The sequence below is a fragment of the Spea bombifrons genome, chromosome 7, assembly GCF_027358695.1.
Source record: "Spea bombifrons isolate aSpeBom1 chromosome 7, aSpeBom1.2.pri, whole genome shotgun sequence".
NCBI lineage: Eukaryota > Metazoa > Chordata > Amphibia > Anura > Pelobatidae > Spea > Spea bombifrons.
In genome coordinates, this window is record NC_071093.1 from 34373831 (window position 1) to 34391453 (window position 17623).

Here is a 17623-nt window from a genome sequence, read left to right on the forward strand (position 1 = left end):
TATGAGGTCTGATTCATGATGTCATGATTGCTTTAGAATTTAGAAATACATTTTCCCCATCTCTGCATTATCCGTGGCTTTGTAAATGAATGCATTTGAACATGTTCAAGAAATTATTTATATGTATATTTGCAAAGGCTACTTTTCACAGATAAATAATCCAGTCCACTAAGTAGAAACACAGCAAGTAAGAAAAATGGTTTTGCAAACATCGAACATTTACCAAAAGTTATTTAATTCCATGTGCAATGGGACCCACATGCTGTGCAATTATGGGTATGCATTTTCTACTTGTGTATATATATATATATATATATATATATATATATATATATATATATATATATTATACTGTATATATACACATACATATAGAATAAACATCTTTTTAATAAAAGGTAAAATTTGGGGGTCATGATATTGCACAGTGATGTGGGTGTACCCTTGCACTTTGGACATGTTGAGAAACCACAACTCATTATTAAGAAAACTCACCATCTACAATTATATCATGTCTTCACCAGGATAAATATATGTTGTTAATAAGAGATAATATTGCCTGATCCCTTAACAAGATGGAGTTACAGTTTATGTTTTCCATAAAGTGAACAGTTTTTTGGTGTAAAATATTGACTTTTTGGCCCAAACTCGGATGAAGTGCCAGAATATGAGTCACACAGTCTGGAACAGACTCATTTATGCTATAGATGGATAATCTAATGATTCCTGAGCCTCCCAATTAGTGTTTTTGCTACCAGCATGTCATGGGTGATATCCCTACTTTAAAGTAGGTGACTCATGAGTGCCAATACTACAGCCATTTGGTTAAGGTATCTGGCGAATCGCTTCACAGAATAAGTGTAGATTTAACGAGCCTTGAATTCAGCTCATTCAAAAAGATCTCAGGTACCAGTACATATATATCCCTTAAACAACTGGTGCTCATGTACATTAAATAAAAACGTTTGGACGCACTTAAAAAATTACGTAACAGGGACAATTAATTTAATTTCATCTAATCTAAATCACATAAAATTGCCCTTTTAGTAACACAAATAGATAGCTGTTACAAAAAAACTATGTTGATTTAAAGCCTATGGCATAACTGCTGACTTCACATTTAAAGAACTACTTTGTAATGGTTTTTGGATTAGGAAGAGAACGTATGGTGTTGTTGATTCCCTAATCTGATCATATGGTGGTTTCTCAACATGTTACAGGTTATGTTCATGCTCAGATGACATCATAACCTACATCAGATGCATGCGTTGTTCTATGGCTAGATAGGGGGAAAGCCATGTTATTAGCCCAGACTAATGCAACCAGAACTCAACGGGAGAAAACAAATGTGAAATCTCCTAATAAGAGAATCCAAATCCATACAAGATCTATTACCGTCTGCAATATACATATTCTTGGTTATGATCACTGGACTTCACGTTATGTGCATGACCATAAATAAGTCACAATATTTGAACTTTGTGTTGCCTACTCCATGTGATTTTATAAAATGCGATGCCTTTGCTATTACAAATCTATTGAATCGTTGAAAATTGCGTTTTTCAGACATTAGCACTAGCATTTATGCGCTTCCTTAAAATTAAACATATATTATATGACTATTTGGAGGAAAGGGCTCTGGTTGCACTTCTGGCCTTAAGAATATATTGTAACATAAACATGATAAATACAATTAAAGCTTTGACAAAGACAACATAATCAGCCTAAGATAATAACTTTAACCTGAGCAAAATTTCTTTGTACCGGCAAATCCTTTGTGCAAAAAGACACCTTTATTATTTGAGGAATTTGCACAAACCAGATGTTTGTGGACAGAAATGTTATGAACATACTGCTCCACCAACGAAATATTAACATGAAATAAACTCTTGCGGATGTGTCATTTCTTCCAGATATTGAATCATGTTGGTTTCTGTGACAACAACCTCTCATCACCAGGTTTTGTGTCGAATCATAAGTGTTCCCAGCAACAAAACTACATATTATTTCTAGGAAGGGTTTAGGTATTCAGCGGTACTGGGAATTATGTTTCCAATGATGCCTTTACTTGGAAATGTGTTAATTGTTTTTAAAAGAAAGAGCACATTGAAAGGTATGAATGGTATTAATATTTTCATGTACAAGATGTACCTGTCTATTTCAGCTTGATTTGTACGTTGTAACTATGATTTTAGTTATAATCTTCTCCATGGCTGGTAATCATTATCACATCAATAATTATCAATGTACTTTGGGGAGGGGGGGGGCACCTTTTTATTTTATGTCATGTTTTTAGGGGTTCTGCAGAAGTATAAAGGCTTAAATGTAACCCTATTTATGTGTTTAAGGTCTCCTGGAAGGTAAACGTGTCCTTGTGTCTATAGTATATATATATATATATATATATATATATATATATATATATATATATATATATAGACTATGCACTACGTATTTTATAAAGCTATTTGAAATTAATTCCTCTATGTTCTTCTGCTAATGACATCAGACATAAATGACATCAATGACACAGTGATGACATCCCCTATACATGGCTAGCCACATCGCGGTAATGTCGCATACAGCCAGCAGGAGAAGGGGGAGTAGAAATAGAGCTGAAGGTTGGTCAACCACTTTTCTTTTTCTAAAACATCTGGATTGTACAAATCTCTCGGGAAACCTTTATTAAACTATTATTTTGCCAGTTAAAGTATGCAAAAATCATTTATTCTTCACTTTGCTTCAGCTGTAGTTTCTAAAATCCAATACCATGTAGAAAACGTTCAAACGTGAATCATTTTCTAGCCAAGGAAAATATATGGCCAAGATATTATTTATAGCTGTGCAGTTTGGTATGAATTAGAATGTGTTTCCGATAGACGTTTCCTTGACGTGTTTTATAATTTAGAGATTTGGTAACACAGTCCTAATGAATAATATCTTGACAATATATGGAGACAGACTGCACAGAAAGAAGCCTTAAGGACAGATAACATAATATTTTCCACAGAGCAATAAGGCACACAGCACAGACCCGTCTGGACACAAACAGATGCTGCACCTCAGTTTTGAGGACGAGGGAGCTATGATTAATTAAAGAGAATCCAAATTTTATTCTTTGGAATATGAAAATTTTAAGATCGCTAACATCTTAGAAGAATGTATCTGTGTAATGCGTTTGGGGTGGACTCGATAAATCCAGTTCTATTTTTTTTTCTGATATTTGAGATCTGTATTCCTTAATTTACCGGTTGTATGCGATTTATATTAAAGGGATATTTGGAACTGCGTTTGAATTTGAACTACAGCTAACTTGCAGAGGGAGGGATAACATGTCAACCAAATAGGTTCAATTTGACTCCAGTTTGGACCTAAGAGAAGCACAAAATAAATTTAGTCCATTTCTTTTCCTTTAACAATCAGGAGGCACAGATCACCAACAAGCCTGTTACAACATTGTTCATTAAACTAGTGTATTGCCTGGAAGGCCAATCAATTAACAATTATTGAGATAGCTAGTATTCTATCTATTATTGAGATAGCGTTGATGTACTTTATTTTAATACTGGTTGAACTTGAACACAGAATCTGGCGCCCAAGGGTACGCTCTGGGGCCGTCTCTGTTACTCTGTCTTCCAAAGGCACATGCAAATAGAATGGAGTTCTGTGCATACAGCCTGTGAGAAGGATTGCCACCTGGCTCCAGATCACATGATACGATCTAACCATACCAGGCTTTAGAACCAGGTCAGGAGAAGTACACTGTACATTTATTCCACCGAGGAAGTACAGATGTATGTTTCTCATTTCCTGACCAAATGCATAAAACCATGGTTGGCATAATCTGATCAGAGAAATAAGGATCAGGTGATAAACCTGCCTTTAAAAAATCCAAGCAAGAACCATCAAGAGAAATAGAAAGTAGAAATAGAGTGCTCCTAAAGCAGAGTTCCTTACAAGCAGGGTTTCTTGTAGTAAAGGGAGTCTCCTTACTGTCATCTAAAAAGTCTTCTTCCTCATCCTCCTTCCTCAGACGCCTCTTGGTTTCTTCATCATAGATAAGTCCCAGCAGGTTGGCTGGACTTTCACTCTCGCTGTGGCAAACCTCATTTAAACGGGCGCCTATCACCTGAAATACAAGCATGTTACGTGCCTCTTAATCATGCAAAGGGGTATTCATCCAAGTTACTAAATTACTTTTTTAATGTAGTTGTACATATAGCAATCACTTGTCAAACTTCCCTGCCAGAGCTCATCTGGGTAGATTCTATTTTTAAACAGAATAACATAGGGTAAACCATTAAGAGAATTATTTTCTGGAAATAACTAATCTATCATAGATGTATGGCTATGCACTTTTGGACACAAATCGATTTCCCAATCAAGTAAGGGACTCCCAAGACAAGCACAGATAACATGCCAACTGGCAACCCTATATATATAAAAGAGTTTATGGCTATTATATCACATTGTTCCTTGGCCTTCATCTTCATCCACTGTACAGCCCTGCAGCCCACTGACCCAATTCTCGAGATACAGGGACCATGTGAAGAAAAAGGGATTACAGACTTACTAACAGAGCTGCCCAAGAGAGACTACAGAACTTAAGTATGTTCTTCCTGATAAGATATAAGTTCGGTAACTCACATCTCCCCACTGGTAGAAGAGCTTGGCAGCGTTCCATTGCAACTTCTGGTTGCGTTTGTTGCCGACTATTGGGGAGCGACCTCGTGACAAGCCCTTTTTGGCAATGTTCACATGATGTCCCTTCATCCACTCTGGCCAGTTTCCCCGATTACAACGATGTACAAAACGGGCACACTCCAGGAAGAGTGCAGCTCTGGCCACCACAGGAGCTTCCTAATATTGAAAGGTTTGGGGATTAATAGACAAAAAAAGTAATTTTATATCAGTATGTTAGCAATTCGCAGCTCACTACTGCAGGTCTATCTCATTTGACAATAGGGTTTATTCACTAAAGTAGATGTTGTCAGGAGAGATGTAGTTTCAACTTTGTGAATTCACTATGTATTATAAATGCAAAGTTTTCTGCAACAGTAGCTGAGCTGGCCCTTCATAAACCATAGTTCCATCAACAAGGTAACTTGATTTGGGTATGATTTATACAGGACCATCTTAGCTGTATGTAATGAAGTCAGGGAGATGAAATCCTGCTGGATAATTACAGAAAACATTCATCAGTTCTTACTAAATATAAATTAATTGAAAATAATAAAAAAAAAATCAATATATACTGTTGAAAAGCTTGAATGACTGAGAAAAGGTTTACTGGGAAATTTAGAGACAGTCTATGCGATGGCGTTCTACAGTACAGTATAGGGCTTAAAACAAGGGCTATGGGCAAATGGTCCTTCTAATATTTCGTACACAATGTTTTCTTACCTGACACCTGTAGAAGAGGCAAGTGAAGCAATGGAGATATAAGAATAGAATGGATAGAGATGGAATCACAGGACACAGAGACACACCACAAATGGAGAAGAATGGGCGATGCAAAGCTGTAAAGAACCACATATTGCCATTACCACTGCTTACATACTTTAAAACAATTATGTGCACAGATGGCTATATCAGACAGGATCATAACTCCAAAATTAAGGATAACATTGGAAAAAAGCTAAATATAAAATAACCATAAAATAGTCACAATGTGATTGCAAAGCATAAGATGATAATTGATTCTGGAAACATACGGCAAGTGGGCGATTATGTTGTCATATGCATTATATATGAATTATGTTATTATGTTTAATGTCTTAAAATGGGATGCAAAAAAAACAAAAAAAGAGTATGGGATGTACTAGTCAGAATGCATAAAACCAATGGTGGCAACAATGTTGTTTTTATGCAATCAAAACAGATTCCACTTGTGTTAGTTATTTTTACTTAGTTGACGTGATGGCTACATCTAGAGAGTGACTTACATGTTTCTTGCCTGAATTTGGATAATATAAGGCAAGAAATATGGGAGAAAGAACCTGCCATTTGCTATACATAGAGGAGTAAAGATGCAGAACATGAATAAGAATGCAAATTTAGAAAAATTCCCAAAAAGAGCAGAGGATTCTCAACTCTACGTAATGGAGAAAGCGTTACATGTTTTCCTGTTCACATCTGGAATTACCAAGTTGACTTACCAAATCTAGAGCTGCTGCCAATATTGAAGCATCAGGTATGGTTCCTGGCTCACAGCAATTCAAAAGAAACTGGAAGCGTTTCATTCCTTGCCTTATGGCGCCCAAGTTGACTACATTTTTACTTTTCCCAGCCTCCTGGTTGGATGTCATATTGTCATCAAAGTTTTGACACCCTAAGAAGGCAGATATGGAAAAAAGAGGGAAGGGGAAGACACAAGATCTCACAAATAAAACAGCCATTGCAGAATGCCATCATATTAGACTGCCCAGCTCTCTAGACTTATGCGTGATCTGAAGCTTAGCGCATATGGTGGCATCACCCACAACACCCAGCAAACTATGTAGAACACAGACGATGATCATTAAAGGTATTCCACACACTTTAAAAGTTAGCAGTTACCATTCAAGAAAGTGGGGATCTAGAACATCAGTTTACTTACAGACATCCTAAAAAATTTGATTTATCAGTAGAACAAATTAACAATTAAACACTTTACGCACAGACGAGAACCTGTATACCCTTGACTGAGTATCATTAATAGTGTGTGGAATATCTTCAGTAAATCAGTGCGTTATCCGTCTTTCAGTTTGGTTCAAAGCTACATAACATTAACATATATTTTCTGCAGTTTTACATCAGGTAAAGAACTATAACTAGGTTTACCCACTCTGTTGATTAATAGTTTTATGTAAATTCTCTGTACTCATTACACACCAACTGCTTAACTAAAAACATCTAATGCTGGATCTTATACAAAGTACATTTGGAAAATGTTTGCTCACGAGGACCTTCTGGGATCCACCAACCATTAACTGTCCCTCACCAAATTCTAAAATAATTAACTGTGTAAATATATGGTATACGAAGCTAAACTTGAAATTATTATGTCATGCATCATTTATAATCCTAATTCGAATTCAGCCATGGTTCTTTTTTCATTAAATATTCTGTAACCTGTTCGCATATGTGTTGAATTCTGAAAGAAGCCTATGACGCAGCATTTTGGAATCAATTTATGGCTACCTTTAATATAGGCAACATTTGGCATTCCAACTCATGGTGCAACCCTCATCACGTTCATCATGTGTGATTACATTATTAGCCTGCATGAGATGGGTTTCAAAATGCCGCCCAACCCTGATGGTATCTAAAGATACTGTGCCTTTCATTCTCAGCACATGGCAAGGCATGATAAAGAAAAGCTAGGAGAACAAAGCAAAGCAGATTACAATAATTCACAAAGCACAGCACCACATGGGCAGAGAGACAGAGATGGAATGCAGCCAAAGGCAGTGTCCTGAGGTCAGCTCCATCACAATTGTCTTCTGCTTAGCTCTCCATGTCAAACACAGCTGATCCAAAATTGTTATATGCTGAGTTGGTGGCTATGGTAATAAAAGCCATGTTGCTCAACACAATAGATCCAGTAGAAAGCTGTAACGTGATTACTTTGACTTATTTTACAAGCATTCTTGTCTAAAGTCAGTTTCTCACTATATAATTTTGGAATCAGGTATTCATATCTGCCCTTATGATCCCGCTAAAGATATCAGTGCTTTTTAAGAAAAATCATATTAAAATGTAATTAATGGAAAGCACAAAATGCTTTACTTTAGATAACAAATCTTTGTAGTACTAATTAAGAGTTTCTCTTCTTGGTAGGTATACATTGTAAGTAATGGATAATCCCCCCCCCCAGATTTGAATCATACTGTTTTATTATTTATTCTGAATACTTTAGGAGAAGGGCTCTATTTTGTTAACCCTAAAAGTTCTATGGAACTCATGAGTAATTTATATATGCCCGAGGTACCCAATCACAATTCTTAGTAACGTTTATTTGTGCTGATGGAAAAGGACAGTGTCTTGTTTGGAAATGGTTATGCAAATGCTAACATGCAAACACAGAAGAAAATAGATAATTGAAACAAGGTATCTGGGTGAGATTTTTTCATTTCATTAAATGTTTTAGGGGAGTGTAAATCAAAATATACTCTAGTAAAACGTAAAAAAAAAATGGGGAATAAAATGGATGATTCATCAATTGTTGATGATTAAGGATTTAATGATGCCATTTTAATTAGTCTTGGATTTAGGTCTTGTTAGTGTCTTGGGAGGATGAAGTGGAATGATTCATGCTGTGAAATGTAAAGGAGGTTCAGTTTCGTTGTGGATTTCAAACATGCTCTAAAGTCTCGTTTTTGGACAATTTTTTTTTTTAATCAATATTTTTTTTCCCTCTTCAATTTGAAATTGTTGCATGCAGGATGAGAAACCAAGTAAATAAGCAAGAAAAGATGGAGGGATGAAAAGTCCCTTCTGGGCCGGATAGAGGAAGTATGGGAAGGTAAAGGTTCGGAATAATTATTTTTTTTGCTGATAAGGGGGGTTGCAATGAACTATTTCTAAATCCATTGCAAGTCCCTTCAGCAGCAAATGGAGTTAAAGTAATGAAAAAGGGAAATAATTGCAAAGGAACAGAAAAAGAGAACCCTGATGTCTAACCATCTTTTTCTTCTGTGTGATGAAGCTTGGATGTATTCCTTCTGCTTGAGCGCCATTTACCAAGACGCTTGAAAAAATTCTCTTCTTCATCTCTTCCGCTTTCCAGTCCGGTTCCTGGTCCAGCTTCTGACAGCTTTACAGCACTGGTAAACTTCACCTGATGCCAAGGAGAAATAGGAATCCATTTGTGAATATATCAAATCGTTACAGAAGAAAGCCAATAATGTGCTTACAAAATGGGTCATTTTATACACACTGCTTTGGCTTATTCACTAATCTGTGAGTTGATCTACTATTTGAGTAGAGGTTTGTACTGCAAAGTATATCAAGAGTGTTATATCAAGAGCTGTAAGAGTGTCTGTGAACAAATTCATTTTTGCGCGAGTGTCAATCACTGATTGTTGAATGTTTGAAAATGTTGAGTTGTCTGTGTTGTTTTGAGTGTCTGTGAGATTTTATGAGTGCCTGTCAGACTGAAAATGTGTTGTTATGCATTTAGGCCTCAAATAACTAACCATAGCTGTGGACCAGATTATCTTCTGGAGGACACTTATATACGTGTGGTGTCTTTGTATTGAAGCCAACCATTTGCCCAATTGCTTTTGACACCCCTAGCATTAATTTCATGTTAAGAATAACTTAAATCTGCTTAGAAAGATTTGTGTTCAGACATTATATTTAACAGTCTGTCTACCTTGGAGCTCTGTCTGATGAATGAAAGTCGATCGACTGAACTTATATCCAAAAAATCTTCAACTCCATCCGTCAGCCCAGAAAGGGAGGAACGTTTCAACCAGTTGCCTGGAACAGAACATTAGGAGATTTTGAAAATTACAGGGCAATTTTTTGACCCCTTTAAGGATGATCGCTGTCATTCCAACATCTTTGCTATGTATTTGTTCAACAGAAATGTCCATATTTCACATTTAGGACACCCACACAAATGATATATTGTTTTTCTGGGAAGATACTTCCTTTAGAGAGTGTTCTCATATTTGACACCATAGTGGGATTAAAATATAAAAAAATGAAGAAACATGGCTTTCATGTTTTGTAGGTAATTACAGGAAAACATTAGAATGTGCGTGTGCTGGTTCACGAGCTAGAATTCTTTTCAAATATGATTTGCTGAGACCTATATCGTTGCCATAATAGAGTGCGCAGATTCCAAAACCTACCGACGTATATGTTTCTGAAAAGTAGGCCACTAAGGCTTTTTCACGTCATAAAAGCATAGAATGTCATAGAAACATAGAATGTGAAGGCAGATAAGAACCATTTGCCCCCACGACTTGTCTTTTAGATTCAGGATATGCCATGCCTGTTTAAATTCCCTCACTGTATTAGCCTCTAACACTTCTGATGGAGGCTGTGCCATTTCTCAGTAAAGTAAAACTTCCTTACATTACATCTGAGCATCTAACCCTCTACTTATGTTCTAATATTCCCACTCTTTTGAACTTTTGTACTTAGTTATATCCCTTTTATTATTTCCTGAAAGTTTTATCACAAAAAATGAAATCGGCTTTTAAGAAGCCTTTTTGGTTTCTATGGCAACATCGTATCAGTGCCTGCTTTTGTCTCAATTGTTTACAGTAAATTTATGAAAAGTATTATGACTGATGTTTCTAATGCTCCTTTTAATTCTAAAAGTTTTAAATTCAGTACTCGGAACAGCACTTTTGATCTCTAAGACAAGCAAACGCTTTGTGGACTGCATTGTCTGTGTTTATTTTTTATAGGAAAAGGGGACAACATTATGGGTCTTGATAACTTTATCAAAAGAGTTATTGCTAGATTCCCATTAAAGAATATCTTAAAATGGAGCGCTACACATTAGGCAGAATGATCTTTCCAGTGCAAGCGTAAATAGCTACGGATCATTTCATAGATAAGCCGTACCCACCCAAGGGTAATTTAAGCTTTTTGCGGAGTGAGATCCTGCGTGACCGGGATCGTGATCTCCTTTCATTGGTGTTTCCAGAATGGGCAGTAGTGCATTCCGAAGTGTCTGGCTCTGATTGGCTACTGGTGTCACTGGCCGCACTCTGGGATTTGAACATCTTGCGCCAAAAATCTTTTCTGCCAAGTCCCGCGCCTTGCATTTGCTCGTCGCTGCGAGATAGATCAGGGTGAACGTTAAGATTTTCTGCATTGCTGTAAAACGAGAAAAGGAAAACTTGCATTCAGTATTATGAACATCACTTAAAGATGTTTGGGTTTCTAAACAAAGGATGTCAATGGATTTCACTCACTAAAGTGGCGGTTTGCAGGATAGTTTCCATAAGAGCTGTGCTTCCCAATCATGGAAAGTGTCTCTTCATATAAATCTGCTTTATACAAGGCCATCCATGCTATTTTCAGAGCTAAGTAGGATTAGCCTTCCATAGTGTATAGTAAGTCAGTGGAATGAAATCGCAACTCTCCTGCCAACTCCCTCTTTAGTAAACAAACCCTAGTCTGCCAATGTAAACCCCTATAAGAAAGGATCATGTCTGCAAGCCTAGCCATCCAGCTGTGATCAAGCGTAGACTTAAAAACCGCTACACAGCCAAAGGTCTGGGTCCATCACCTTGGTAACAATATATATATATATATATATATATATATATATATATATATATATATATATATATATATATACATATATATATTATAGATTGATCAGTGAACAATTGTGGCTTAACTCAACAGATTGCAAACTCAGCAGTCTGTCTGTTGTTTGCGGGGGTATGCAAAGTAACTTGCAAATGAGCGAATTTGCACGTTCTGTGCTTTTTTATAATATATATTATAAAATCTCCTGTATTAAACAGTGAAAAGGATCATAGCTATTGATATGGCTCTGGGCAAAAATGGCATGGATTTATAATATTAATAAGCATGCATATTACCTTTCACATATAAGCAAACAGATGATGGGTGACAAATACAATAATAATACATGTTATGGATATCTCTGTCTGAGCACCAGTAAGGTGTCAGATCAGAGTTTCTTAAGTTCAATTCTCAAATACTCCAACAACAAAGCAATATCACGGATGAGGCACACAGTGGGCATGATGTATAAAATATCTTCTTGTCACCATAGCAACCAATCCGTCGATTGGTCGCTATGGTGATAAAATCACTTTTCAAACATTACACCATAATTAACCTTCATACATGGCAACCTTCGTTATGTACCATCTAATAAACCTGACACATAAATCAACAAGACAAATGCGCTTTAACTATAATAATTGTGAACAACTTTTCATAAGTACCAAGGGTAAGAGAAGGTTGAGAGGCACATCTATATAAAAGCAACAACGAAAATTCAAACTGATAAAAACAAAGAATAAAAAAACCAATACCTTCAAGAACCAAAAAACCTGGGTTCTTTGCGTGTTGACTGGAGGATCAGTCAATGTTTTTTAATAATTATTGCCCTCTCCTATAAACCTTCTCCCATGGAAGATCATAAGAGCTGGTTTTGCATGAAAATGTGTGTTATGCCATGTTGTTTAAAATTGCACTGAATTTATTGAACATACAAGATACTGATTTGATCAAAGTTTCCAAATTGGACGTATTCATGCTTCCTGGCTGCAAACTTATAACTATATCATTCTCAAGCGATTACATCCCAAAGTGTTTTATACATGCACACTTCTTCTAAAATGCCCTCTTGAAAGAATGATAATAGAGAATGTATAAAACCATTTATGTAAATTTGGTTTTACATATATTTGTTTTTTAATTTCCACTGTTTTCAGGGGCTTTATTCAATGAACACTAACAGGTTTGCACTGTTAATAGACAATGCATGGTCTGTGATTCAACTCCCTGACTAGCAAGGGAGGGCTGGCACCTTCTGACCCCAAAAACCTCTTGACCTCCCAGAAACTAATATATACACTGGCACATATATTTACACATATTTACACACTCACACTAATACACCATTAACACACACACACACACACACACTTACACATACATACTGCCTCTAACACACACATACACACTCATATTAACAGATACACATATTTACACATGGACAGGCACTCTAACTTACCCACATACATACACTGTCCCACCCCCTCACTTCTTACTGTCTTCCTCACACCCTTACCCCTTTATCTTGGCCGGAACCTTCTTTCCAAGCCTCTCTTTTAATGTGAGGTCACATAACATCTTGTTACCTGATCCTACATCATTTCTGCCTCGAGGAAAAAGAGTTTTGGACCAGCCTGGGATGCCCTACCCCCTGGGCCAGCCCTCCCCTGCCGACAAGAAACACTACAGTGGTCATGGATTCTAGACTATGGTAGATGTAGCAAACAGCTTTTACTAAGTGATTCAATGCACCATTCGTGTGCCCTGAATACTGTTTGATCTAGTTAAGTGTCACGTGAACTCCAAACTAGTGGTTCCAGATAATAAATGGTATTAGTTGCAAAACCAAAACAAATATATGCACAGGCAAAATGCACAGGCAAAATGAATGAAAAGAAACACCAGCAAACATTAAAGTTCTTTCTACAAGTTGTTATACATTGAATTTAATGAGCTTCTGCTGTGGCAATGACTTGTTTCACTTTATATTATCAAGTATGCATTGGCTTAGATGTGGAATTACAGCACTCTATGCTGTCATATGCTCTCTTATTGCCTGGGTCCATCTTAGCAGTTAGCATATTTGCTCTGGTAGTTGAATTGCTAACTAGCGAGTCTGACTTTAGTGTGCATTTTGTTTTTTTCATAAAAAGTATACCTTTTAGCTCTGGATGTTTGTTTCTGATGACAACCTGTCTTCCTGAATTGATAGTTCAGAGTAAAGCCTTGGTGCCGTGCATTGCCCTACTTTTGCTAGTAAATGTATAGGTAATAGGGTGGTTTTTTTTTGTTAAAACATTGCAAAGTAGAACATATTGTTAAAATAATATTAAGTCTAGTCAAAAGAAAGTTGACATTGATAAAAAGCTATAGGCTGTAATTTACTTATTTTTAGGTTAATTAGAACCCTTGGTTCTCTTTCCAAAGAAGTTGAGTATTAACATGCAGGTGCATCCAACTGGAGTTGAGTCTAGTCAGTCTAGTTAATCCTTGCAAGTGCAAGCAAGATTATTCAAATTAAATATAAACTCATATGTCCTCACCCATAACTTGCAAAATAAACCCAAATCACTACATTCATTTTTTTTCTAAAAAAAAGGAATAAATTAGTAAAAACTAATGAGGGGTGGGCTTGCTGATGCATGCTCACTCGAAGGCATTTTACTGAATAGATTTGCCTAAGAAGCTTTGTAAAATGCATTGACTTAATTGCAATGAAAAGGACACTCAGTGTAAAATGGAAGGTAAATAAAAAGTTTCATATTGTCCTCCCAAAAAACCTGTTATGCATGTCCAAAACTGTTAGTTAATTTACTGACAAAGGTTGTAGCAGTGTTTTTTAGCAGAGATCGGTAATACAAATGCTTATGCCAGAAGACACAGTGCAGGAATAGGATGAGCCATGTGATAATTGCCTACTTACTGCTCTGGTGATTGCGGGGGGTGGCTAGAGATGTAACTTCGGCACTCCTCGGGCGCATAGGAGACACGGCCCTTTTCAGGAGCACTCCCCTCTTCCGGTCTAAGGGTACAATAGGGCCAACCACAGGAGAGAAAAGTCAGCCACTGGCCCAATCCCTTTTTAGTTGGCTTTCAACTGTACTGTACTTTATAGACTCCAATTAAAGCACTATCAAGCACCATGATGAAGTCACAAGAAAATCATTACTTTAATTCATATTGGTGCATTCATTCATATTCATTCATTCATTAAATGGCTACAATACAAATCTTGGGGACAATGCTTCCACTATTTCTAATAATGACAGGCCATTTTCTTAAATAAGCAAGGCCGCTGCCAAAGTTGGAAATAAAAAACAATCTCTGCACTGTAAGTATCACTGAAGGCATTCAAGTTACAAATAGATTTAAGTTTAGAATGGAGACTGTATGTTCAAATTTTTCCCATTACATGTTTCCCAAGGCTCGGACACCATTGCTCCTCTAGTAAACTTAAATGGGATGGCTTGATTAGTGAGAAGAGTATACAGAGGAATGGGTTTTTCACCAATAATACTTCTCCTTTGCCTCCAAAATTTGTCACTGTAGATCTGCCTTACAAAAAATTTAGCCTTTGGGTCAATATTTTAACTGTTTTGATCAGTTACATGACAAACCTGACAGGTCAATATGCATTATTTATTTTCACTGATTTAATTAAAGAGAAAATGTCACCTTAAAAGCAAATCTATATTAACATTTGATGTGTTTTTAAATTATTGTTTTTTAATTGTTAAAACACAATATTAAATGGGTTTGCTGGTTCCCTCATGCGGTGGAAAAGCAGGGTTGTACTATAGGGCGTGCTATTAAGTTGTTGTTTCGTCTTCTCACTTGAGTTGTTCTTTACAGCTCTTGAGCTATGGGTTCCGGATTTTCAAAAAAGAGTTGAATGAGTCCTGAATTTGCTTGCCTTATGTTCTAGGTGTTGTCTGTCTGGACCCAAGTCTCATGTATAGGGACTCATATGCCATTTTAAACATATGAGAAAAGTAATATTGGGGTTCATCTTTTTTTTTTTTTTAACCATGAAAATTGCTGAACTATTTTGAAATATGTTTACATAGCATAAAGCATGTCATTGATATTTTAGTGAATAATGTTATATGTATACAGGGGGCATTCTAAATGAGCTGACCTTTGGATTCTAGCACCTATATGAACATTTATCAGTTTATTACAATTAACCAATTGTATGTACAGGTAGACTAAGAAGCAGTCAAGTCCAGACGCTGACAATCTGGCAATTACCATACATTCGGATGTTGAGACAACCCTGGGACTCAAGGTCAAACCCCAGGAGTTACCATGTATGATTATATATAATAATTTTCTTATAGGTGACACTCCCTCTTTAACATATATTAAAGAAATGTTAACAAACCATATAATTCAATGGTTCCCAGCTCCTGTCCCGAGGTTAAGGTTGTCTATACACCAGCACAAATAATCAGTTGGAAGGGGAGTAGTGGTTTTAACTCCCTCACCTCACTATTCATAATCAATACTTTCTCCAGTGTGAAGGTCTAAGAAGACTTTGGAGTCCATTCACTAAAGGAAGAGTTGGCAGTATAGTTTGTTGGCCTCAATAATGAATAATTGGCCTCAATAATGAGAACTCTACCTTTAGTGAATAAATCCCTTTGAAGAATTCTCGCTGATTTTAGGGATATAGCACCAACATATATATTTATATAAGTGCAGTCTTAGCAATTTAGAAGGCACATAGGTAAACCCCCCCTTAAATGTTGAGGCTTTAGGTACCAGAGCTGGGAACCAGTGATTTAGGAACCAATGATCTAGGCAGGTGTTATCACATGTGTATTAAGGTTTTTGGGTGCAATAGGTTAACGGAATATGATGGGGAACAAATGATATCAAATGTGTACATTTACAAACATAAGTATTGTTGCACTCTAATAAAAGCATTAATGGTGAAGCAAAAAAAATAAATATAATAGCGGTGCAAAAGCTGATAGCAAGTAGCAGTCACACAAAAGGCAGCCAAGAATGTACCACCAAGAGATAAAATGTGTGTCTTAAGTATTCATATTAATATATTCTCTATTTTTCTGTATGTACTTATAAAGTTGTGCATGTACATATTAAATGTCTGTTTAGGTCTGCAAGGTCAATTACATCGTTAAGATTTAGAGCATTTTTAAAGGGGCAGATATATCTGTTTATTCTTTTAATATTAATATATATATATATATATATATATATAACATCCAAAAATAGTTACCGGCACTCCAGGGACTTCTTTAAATAATCACTCAATAATTTAAATAATTAAAATAATTTCTCGAGTGATTATTTAAAGAAGTCCCTGGAGTGCCGGTAACTATTTTTGGATGTTATAAGATTTGCTGTTGCAGCTACTTGGCACCGGGCTAAAAAAGTGGTGATTGGTGTGCAATTGTTAATTTTGGACTTTATATATATATATATATATAATATTAACAAACTACATTAACTGTGGTTTGTTAGCATACCTCCCAACTGTCTTGATTTCTCCAGGACAGTCCTGATTTCCCCACTCTATCCCGCTGTCCTGCAGTGGTCTACCTCTGCTACCCTTCTCGAGACCATATGGGGATCACAGAGAAAGTGAGGAGGACCTTTATGTAAAGGAATCTTTTGTTCCTACAAAGGACTTTACTACAGGTATAGCTGAGCTCGAGACTTTTGACTAATCTCCTATATTATGTATGCATTATGCATTGCTAACGTTCTTGCAGGACAAGCTCACTGCCCTTGATCATGCATAGTGAGGATGATGATGATGAGATGTAGCTGAAATGCTTAACTTTCCTGTAGATTTCCTATTTTGCAATTACACCCGAGGCATAATTCCTATCAGTGGCCACTGGAGGAACAGTATATAGTGGGGGGGGCACATAAGATACCACAGTCAAAACTGGGGGGCACCAATAAGTTCCACCACTAAATCATGCTCCTTTTCCCCCGAGGCAAGAATGGAATATTGTGCCCCCATAGCTATTTTTTTTAAAGAGGTAATTTTATTGACCCTGCCTTTACACACAGCTTCCCATAAACACACATATACACGTACACTGCCCTTACATACCTCTGTCCATACACACATATATATATATATATATATATATATATATACACTGCTGTTACACACGTTTGTCCATACACACATAATACGCATTCACTGCCCTTACACACCTCTGCCTTTAAACACACATATACACATGCACACACCAGCTTACAAACACACAAATACCTACACTGCTCTTACATACTCTTTACACACACCAGATTACAAAAACACACATATATCCACATACACTGCCCTGAAACACACCAGCTTACAAAAACACACATA

General features: G+C 36.5%; 1 protein-coding gene across 1 annotated transcript in view; it reads right to left on the reverse strand.

Annotated features, from left to right (window-relative positions):
* UNC80 (unc-80 homolog, NALCN channel complex subunit) overlaps positions 1 to 17623 on the reverse strand; it is a 65611-nt gene that overhangs the window by 32884 nt on the left and 15104 nt on the right. Inside the window, exons 18-24 of the mRNA XM_053470747.1 lie at positions 14189 to 14287; positions 10571 to 10821; positions 9359 to 9465; positions 8725 to 8821; positions 6159 to 6331; positions 4648 to 4860; positions 3994 to 4129 (exon numbers count right to left, since the gene is read on the reverse strand). Of these exons, the coding sequence (XP_053326722.1) occupies positions 3994 to 4129; positions 4648 to 4860; positions 6159 to 6331; positions 8725 to 8821; positions 9359 to 9465; positions 10571 to 10821; positions 14189 to 14287 (1076 nt within the window). The remainder of the gene's footprint in view (positions 1 to 3993; positions 4130 to 4647; positions 4861 to 6158; positions 6332 to 8724; positions 8822 to 9358; positions 9466 to 10570; positions 10822 to 14188; positions 14288 to 17623) is intronic.